Genomic DNA, 8,842 nt, shown 5'->3' with positions numbered 1-8,842 from the left:
AGTTAGGTGTGTGCCATTCCACCAAAGATAAGAGCATACAATAATCAGTGAAGCAACTCAACCATTACCAGGTAAATGTTATGCTCATGGCACAGTTCAGCAGTCTGACAGCCCCTAATGCAGATAGAAAAGGACATATAAGGGTCCTGCTTTTAAAAGTTTTCCTGTAAATTTTTAACCTGACAGTATCCCTTAAGAAAGAAGCACATACCAGGCTTAAAAAAGGACACCCTCCTACAGATATTTTCTTTTATTATTAAACCCATCATTTTCAAAACCATTCAACAAAGTTTAATATAAATTGCTGTTGGAGAACAGCACTTGTAAGAGCAAAGCTATGCATTGCTTCTCCTTTAACATGGCTTTACGTATCTCAATTTATATTATTTGCACATTTCTTTTGGTCTTTCACAGCACTTCCATGAAAAAGGATAGTTCGTTACACTGCTGCCATGCTATGAGAGATCACAGAGAGACACTAAGGTGTTTGTTCTTGACACGTTGTAGGCAGTGCCCCCCCGCTGCTTGAACTTTATAATCACAATATTGCAATGCATTCAAAGTAAAAGGAAAACAAACATTGACATTAACAGGCACATTACATTTTTTTTTGCATTATCATTAATCACATTCCTATTTTTCAGCAGATTTTTTCCTAAAATGCATGTTAGAAAGGCTTGATTTTGGAAATGCTGGCATGAAGATGCAGATTAATGTTTGCAACTAACGAAACAATCAGACTAATGATTTAAACATTCATAACTTTGAGAAAATTTGCACAGCTGATAGTACTGACATGTAGTCTAACTGCAACTGAGAAGCCAGCACAGTAACCAACTTCCACATACTGGTTGTAGGATTTATGATGGTACAAGCTTATAATAGCATCCTATGTTTTCTTTAGAAAATTGTAGTAGTATTTGCAATAAATATTGCAAGCCCCATGAATGAGCAATGGGAGTCTTTGCAAGTTTATAAAGCAACAGTCAATGAAATTACTTAAAAAAAGCCCAGAGACGTTTCCATGCAGAGTACAATTCTCTCACAGACACTGGATCTCTGACAGCCGTACGCACATGCACTGCTCATGGAAAACCCAGAGGCTTCTGTGCAGTGAACCACACCAACTGCTGGCTTATCCCAGTGGGATCAGAGACAAACACTAGATAATAAATAGTTTTGTGAATGCAACGACCGTGCCACAGATAGGATTTCCAATTAGAGCTATGTGAAAATACAACCGGTGTGTGTTACTTTGCCAGTCCTCCTGGCTCACATACAGTTGCCTTGAAGTGGAGCAGAGAGGGAGCAACCAGGGATGAACATCAATCACGTGTGCACAGGTGGGCTCTGGACTCCCTCAGACTGCACAGGGAGCAGTTATACCTCAGGGCAGAACCAGCATCAATGTGGCTTTCAGCATCTCACTCTCCACCTAAGGCATTCCCATCAGTACTAGGAGCTGAAAACACACACTGGAGCAGAAAAGGAGATGCCAAAACTGCAGCTGATGGGACCCTGATTTCAGCAAAGCACATACTAAGGATGCCAAATGTTTGCACTACGTTGCCAAATCGATCTGGGCTCAGCAGGAAGCAGTCCCTGTAACACAGGCACCTTCACACCACCCATGTAGCACTCCTGCTAGTGGATACACAGAAAACAGCTGAGGCTGAATATATCACTATAATTCCAGAAATTAATTTAGCTTCAGGGACTGTGGTATCATGCAACTAATAATGTTCTCTTTGGAAAAGAATACACTGCAATTTTGCTAACTTCTCAGGCTTTGTGCTCCATCTCACGTGCACGTTTGGAGCCGCACCACTAGAGAAAGGCACTGTGCTAGCCCCACACAAATCGTATTTGCCATTATTCTGATCGCTTCTCTCAGCTGAAGTTAACGCCTTGCACTGAAAATAGACTGATGCTGCTTTGATGTAGGGAAAAAAAATCGGTTTGTTTTATTAAGTTCTGCCATTTGCTAAAGTAATTGCAAGAAGAATTAAGAATAAGCAGCATAAACACTTGTTCATTATTTTAACTACAACAGATGTCTTTAGTGCCTATTAAATAAAACTTAAATAGACAGTACTAGACAACTGGAGAACAGGGGTACTCAATAGAATCACATCACTTCTGCAAATCACACAGCACATTATTAAAGTTGCTATGCTCTGTATCACTGCTACAAGAGGAATTAGTTAATGGTATCTGCATGAAAGACAAAGAGGATAGATTCCTGTAACTTCCCTTATCTGAATAAGCACTTCTGATGACAAGATGGTAACTTAGAGGAAAAAAGACTACACAAAAGTCTATGGAGGAGCGCAGTAAATGAGGAAAATGTCCCTTCTTGAGGCATAAGTATAGCATTACACTGGCACTGATCAGATCTACTTGTATAATCAAGAATACTTCAATAGATTAAATTTTTATAAAGTATAGGGCTACAGAAATGAGGCATTCTATGTATCTTGCATGATAAAAAGCTTCCTCATGTTTTTAAAATATATCTTCACTGTTCACAGTATATTTGTAATATAGTATATAATAAAAATATATGCTTCCTGTATGTTGCATTAGGACAGGGACTCTTTGTGGTTCAAGCAGCTTGAAAAGTTGGCTGTTCCCTCCTTCCCTTGGTTTCTCAGCCATCAGCTGCCAGGAGATGAGAATGACACTCTGGTGTTTTAACTTTCCTGAAAGTCCTCTGAAAAGCAGGCTCTGCTGTGTTCCTCAGATGACAAACAGTATGCTGAGCAAAATGCAAACTGTGTAAGCTCACTACAAGACAGTTTTACTAGTTAAAAAGCCCAAACTCTCAAACCAATGTTCTATTTGGCTTTAGTAAGGAAATGGGTCTTGTGCAAGTCAAGCAACTACCTTGTAGAAACAAAGAGTTTGCTATAGAAAAGGTTAAATTACCCAAAGGGCCATGTGGACCTAGCAGCTGATTCTGGGATTCTAAAGTGGGCAAGACTTTACTGTAACTTGCACTAGAAAAACACAAATGTTTAAATGATGAATGCATGTGCCAAACTACACCAAAAGGGCCAGGAGCACGCGAGCACAGTGCTGCTGAGGGACACTGGAGTGATTCATTAGTGAGGGACACTCAGTGATTCATCATCAGGTGCTGCGACTGCAGAAGGCAGCCAGGACCACAGCAGCCACAGTTTCCTATACCAGCCCCTACAAATCTGCGCAGCTTGCAAGAGCATCCCATTGTTGAACAGAATTTTTTCTGTAGTTTGAAACTTTACAAGTGCATCCCATGTCTCTCCTTTCTGGCTCTCCCTAGCATGAGGATCCTGCAGTCAGCGTGTACAGGAAAAAACTCCTAACTCTGTGGTGACACCTGCGCATGTGAGAGTAAAAGTAGGACCTGTACAGAAACGGTGACACTGGATACACAGACCATCTGTTAAATGTCCTGGGTACATTTACTCTTCATTTTTTTACAGATTACCCTGGTAGATTCAACTTCTGTCAAAGCAGATGAATCTCAAGGCATTCATAAAACATTTTGCTGTATGGTTGTATGGACCAAGCTTTTAAATTTGCAGAAGATGACTGTGTAAGCTACTGACATGGGCTATCATATGTAACTTAAGCTTGCTAGGTGAAAACCAGGACTGGTGCCTAGGAAAAGATCTATATTACTCATTGAAATTCGAGAAGCAGTTCTCTCTTATCAGGTTTTGTTAAAATTTTCACATGCTCCCAGAACGAAACAAAGGTCCACCGGCATCTCTTGGGGTGAAGAGGTGGGATTGGTTGCATTCAGTTTTCATTTGGTTGGAGATGCCATACAAAATCCTCACACACTGAACATGGCTGAATTGTAAAAAGCTTTCACCCAGAAAGGAGGTCTTTGTTACACAGAGTCTCTGGCTCCTCTAGTTCCCACCAGACATGGTTACATCACATTCTCAAAGAGCTGTAAGGACCGCATGATATTGTCATCCTGAAAGCAACAAGAAGACATCTTCATAAAACCAGCATGACGTAAACTGCATAGCACAGGAGGGTTCTGAAGCTGCTGCAGGTAAAAGCCTTGCTTTCATAATGCTTTTTATTCCTGAAGACCTGGAACTGATTCAGTGATCAGGTCCTGATTTGGCAAAGCAGTGAGTTCTTTGGCACTTTAGTCAATTAGAAGTATACAAGCACAGGATCACAAGCTTGATACAAGCATGGGCTGTGGTTTACTGAAGAAAACCAGCCTTGAGCTGGTGACTGTACTGAACTCAGACTTCAGTGCCTGACTGTATTTCATTGGTTCTGAGTATGAAAATGTGCACTTAGCTTCATGTGCTTCACAAGACCAAGTGAAGGTGCCCTAAAAGACCACTTGATTCCAGAAGCACAACCAGTTCAAAATCAAACCACTTGCAATCTCAGGCTTTCTGGGGTTCCTAGACCCACATGAGTCAAGTTGGAGACACACAAAGGAAATACCAGATTTTGTCTAATAAACCATTGAAATTATACTTTGAGATAAAAACCACAGTAATATCCAAAAACAATGGGTTTTTTTTTTTTTCCCCCCAGTTTTCCCAAAAGTTATCTAACTGTTTAACATGAAGACATTTTTCCACATTGAGAAACATAAGAGATCTATTGCATCTCATTCCTCTATCTTTTGAGGCTATGTCTCCCTGTCTCACCTATAGCACAGTTTGGGGGGTACTAGCTCAAGGTATTGCTTTGCATGGGAAATCAATTTTTCTCTCCAAAGCAATGCTGGGAGTTCATTGCCCAGGAGCTGTACCTTCAGAAAATGCAGAGGAAAGCACTATAGTGCACTTGGTTTGCTCTTCCACAAAGAAAACAATGACACCTTAGTGCTGCAGGTCCAGGAAGCCACACATGACAGTACTTCTGTCTACACTGCTCCTTCTGCAAGGGTGTCAAGAGGAGGAAGCACTTCTAAACTATGGCAGATTATTAAACAAATTCTAAAATTTAAAAGTAAAGCTGATTCAGTACTGAGACCACTGATCACAACACATGCATCCAGCCAGAAGGCAAATCACCAATTGAAAGAACATTATAGAACACTAAAAATCAAATTAAAGATGAGACCAAAAAATAAGCTAAACAGCCATGAGGCACCAAGAACGAACTGAAAAAAAAACAACCAACCAAAAAAAAAAACAAAAAACTGCCAACAATGATTTTGCCACCTGAAGTCCCTGACTGAGAAGTAATTTACATGTTGCCAGAGCCAGAGTGAGTAAAGAAACAGAGGGAAGGCAGCCTGGCCCTTCTCAGCAAGTGTCTGCCCTTTGCTCAAGTACTGAGGAGCTGCTTGACTTTCCAGAGAAAGTGTAACACATAGTAGGGCCGATATGCAATTATTTGCACGAGTATAAACTTTCAAAAATGCAGAGGGCATTATCATAGAGATTAAGTATTAGAGTTATCTCTGAAAAAAACATTTAACAGTTAATTACAGTCTAAGACAAAAAACACTTTTCCTGTTTCATGTTGATGAAGATGCTTGTCTTTGTGCCTGTGCTAAAAATACCAACTAATAGATCTTACAGCTCTTCTAATGCATGCAATCTGCAAGAAGGAGCTGATACCCAAAACAGAAAAAAAAAAAACCCCTACATTAATACTATGGCAGTATTTGTGTTTTATGTTTGGCCAAGAAAACATGAACTGGATTTGTAAGTCAGGGCTTATTTTTAGATACTTTCAACTCTGGGCAGTTCTGGCAATGTGGTACCAGCTAACAACATCCAGGGACAGACAAAGAAGGCAACATTAACCTCTTAAAAACAACAAACAAAAAAACCTACTAGAGAATTTCAAAGGTATTATGGGCTGAGTTTTAAGTCTCAGCTTGACAGTGCTGAGATCTCTCATATGAACAAAAATATTAGAAGGGGTGGACCAGCTGATCTCTGAGGTCTCTTTCAACCTGATGTTTCATGATTCTATGAAAAGAAAAGCATTGGCCACCACTACTGGATATGAAGAGGCCCTCTCTGATGACAGGGCTCAGTCCCTAATACCCTCTTCAGTAAAGGCTTCACAGAAACTCCATGTAGAAACTGTGTTTTCAGAGCAAAGGAATACTGGGATCCCGAGCAGCATCTTGTTTTCTACAAGATTTTTTTATCCAAAGGAAAAGCAAACAGTGGCATGAACTAGACCTTTCATTGCAGTTATGATTTTGTCCTTACCTCCTGACACGATTCAATAAACTCATCTAAAGTTACAACACCATCTTTGTTTTTATCCATTTTCTGTAAAATAAAATAAATAATTTTGTTTCCATAAGCAACACTGTAGTTACAGTATAATATCAGATTTGATGCAACTTGTATAACCCCGGAGCACTTTACAAGCTTGGTTTATGGATTCAGTATTGCTGGATACATTTTCTGACTACTAAGGATTTATTTACCCTGGTATTTGGAGCACTTTTGGGTTCATCTCCACTTGTTCCTTCTTTGACATACAAAACTACCTCTGTACTTAATACCTTGGTTATTTTTTCACTGTCTCACTGGCCATATTCTCTCTTTAGAGGCGGCTGATAGAAGCCGCACAGAAAGGCTGCAACACCTGCAGAGGCTGCAGACTTGCTGGATGTGGCCCATCCCAATGAAAAGAGTTGGGCTGAGAAGCAAGATACCTGGGAGCAGGATGTCAGCAGGTACTGGGGTGTTAGGCTGAACTGCTGCTACCATTTCTTCTGGAATGTATGGGGGGGCATGGGATTGAACTTGGAGCTAGTCTTACAGAAAAGTGTACCAGTGCAGAGCTTAAGAGTGAAGAAAGACACATGAAAAGTAAAGTACCTGGAAGAATACTTCTACGTGCTGCCTTGGAGCATCTTCCTTGAGCACTGGGTACGTGTACTTTCCCATCATATCATAGATGGCCTTTACGATATCCATCATTTCCTGCAGCAGCACCATGACAGCAAAAAAATAGAAATTAATAAATATGATAGCACATTTCTTTCTTTCTCTGCCATTTGCCTTCACCCTCCGTCTGCTATTACAAAACAGCTGAGAATGCCTTTACGTTTGCATGCAGACAGTGATATCTTATATAGAGATGCATCTCTAAAAACTGTTTCTTCTTGGCTCTGCAATGACTTTTCCACAGTCACTGAGGCTCCTGCAGGTTCACTTCCCTCCCCCGGCCATACTGCACTGCAGGGATGTGCTCTGACATGGCAGCCACTGGGAATGATGCTGGGCTGCAGATGGCATGCTCTGTCCTCAGTACTGTGGTACTGACCTTGTCCTAGAGCTTCCTCCAGGCTCAAAGCAGTCACTGGGAACCTGGCCTTCTCCCCAGCTTCCACAAACTGCCACACAGCTTTATTTTGATTCATAGAAATAGAGTTTCTCCATGACAAGTAGCAGTAAACACAAACCCTTCAGGTACATACAATGGTTTTGAGAAAATAGATTAAGATGTAGCTGCAAAATATCCAGATTATCACAATCAAAGCAAAGGCTTCCAACAAACAACACAAGCAATACCAGATAAAAAGATAAAACCAGATGGTAATTCAGGATCTGGGAGTGTTGCTGGGGGTTGGAAGTGCTTCAGGGGAACTCACACTAGTGAAGGCTGAAACCTCAGTGTTCTCAGTGCAGCCAGAAACCCCTGGCACCTCAGTCACTGAATAGCTGTTTTCACAATCACCCTCCCTTTTGCAAAGGTTATATTAGTCAAAGCAATAACACGGATTTTGCTCCTAGCTAAAGCAATCCATTAAAGGCACTATAATATAAGATAGTATGTCTACAATGTAAGATCACCATGCACTTTACTTAGACACAGATAAATGCTCAAGTCCAGCCTGATTTGCATTTAATTAGCTCCATTCAAAATTAATTGTGGTCTGCAACAGAAACCAGTCAGCTCTCTTCAGAAACCAACCACAAGTCAGAAGCAGCCTTACCTCTTTGTTTATATATCCATCTTTATTTATGTCATACAGATTAAATGTCCACCTCAGCTTTTCATGAACAGTCCCTCGCAGCAAAATGGACAATGCCATCACAAAATCCTGGTTCAAGGCAGAGAGAGAAATGCGAATTTTCATAACATCCTGTTGTATGTGACCGTCTTTATATAACGCCAGCCGAAACACCTTTTTAGGACAGAGCATTTTTTTTTATCAGTCTCCACTCCCCTTACTAAAAATGCGTCCAGACTGAACTCAATGGACTCAGCATCCATTAGGATGACCTGAGTTCTGCCATACTAATATATGTGCATGAAGTAACCAAAAACATCAGAAAAGTCCTCAAGTACTCAACTGCAGCCACTGTAAAGACCAAGTTTATGATATGGGCTAGGCAGCCAAGAATGGCTGGAAGGACCTAAGGGGTGCTGAAGCCTTAAAGCTTCCTAAGTCCTGGGGTAGGGAGTGTGAGAATGGCATGAGCTGAATAGCAAATCCTGTCTATGCCAGACAGACTTAAATGGCAGTGGCTCCTCTGGTTCTGCTTTGCCCGAAACACCACAGTCTGCTCAAGGCCAGAAGCTGGGATACCTTTCTTGCTATCCATCCAAATTTATCATGCGCCATACTGTATGAATGTTAGTATGACAGAATATGTCTGGTTAGTAAGAGCATTATGAGGTGTTCCTGCATCAATTTCCCTCCTTCTGTGAAGAGTCAGACTGCCTCCACCTGCTTAAACTCAGCTAGTCTCTAAGGTTGATGCTTTCTTTCAGATCTGGCTGCCAGGGACGGAAGGGGGGAGAAAAACCCATTTCACCTTGAGAGAGAAAGAAAGATCCCAAAATCCTCAAACATTGAGATCCTCAGGTTTCGTCCTCTGGCAAAATCCAT

General features: G+C 41.0%; 1 protein-coding gene across 1 annotated transcript in view; it reads right to left on the bottom strand.

Annotated features, from left to right (window-relative positions):
* Positions 1-235: 235 nt before the first annotated feature.
* Positions 236-8,842, bottom strand: part of KCNIP1 (potassium voltage-gated channel interacting protein 1) — a 133,938-nt gene continuing 125,331 nt past the window's right edge. Inside the window, exons 5-8 of the mRNA XM_071759154.1 lie at positions 7,943-8,050; positions 6,822-6,926; positions 6,201-6,263; positions 236-3,970 (exon numbers count right to left, since the gene is read on the bottom strand). Coding sequence (XP_071615255.1) covers positions 3,923-3,970; positions 6,201-6,263; positions 6,822-6,926; positions 7,943-8,050 — 324 coding nt within the window. The 3' untranslated portion in view covers positions 236-3,922. The remainder of the gene's footprint in view (positions 3,971-6,200; positions 6,264-6,821; positions 6,927-7,942; positions 8,051-8,842) is intronic.

Source organism: Heliangelus exortis, chromosome 15 (assembly GCF_036169615.1).
Source record: "Heliangelus exortis chromosome 15, bHelExo1.hap1, whole genome shotgun sequence".
Taxonomy (NCBI): Eukaryota; Metazoa; Chordata; class Aves; order Apodiformes; family Trochilidae; genus Heliangelus; species Heliangelus exortis.
The sequence above is the reverse complement of the archived record's forward strand: the minus strand, read 5'-3'. Positions and strand labels throughout refer to the sequence as shown.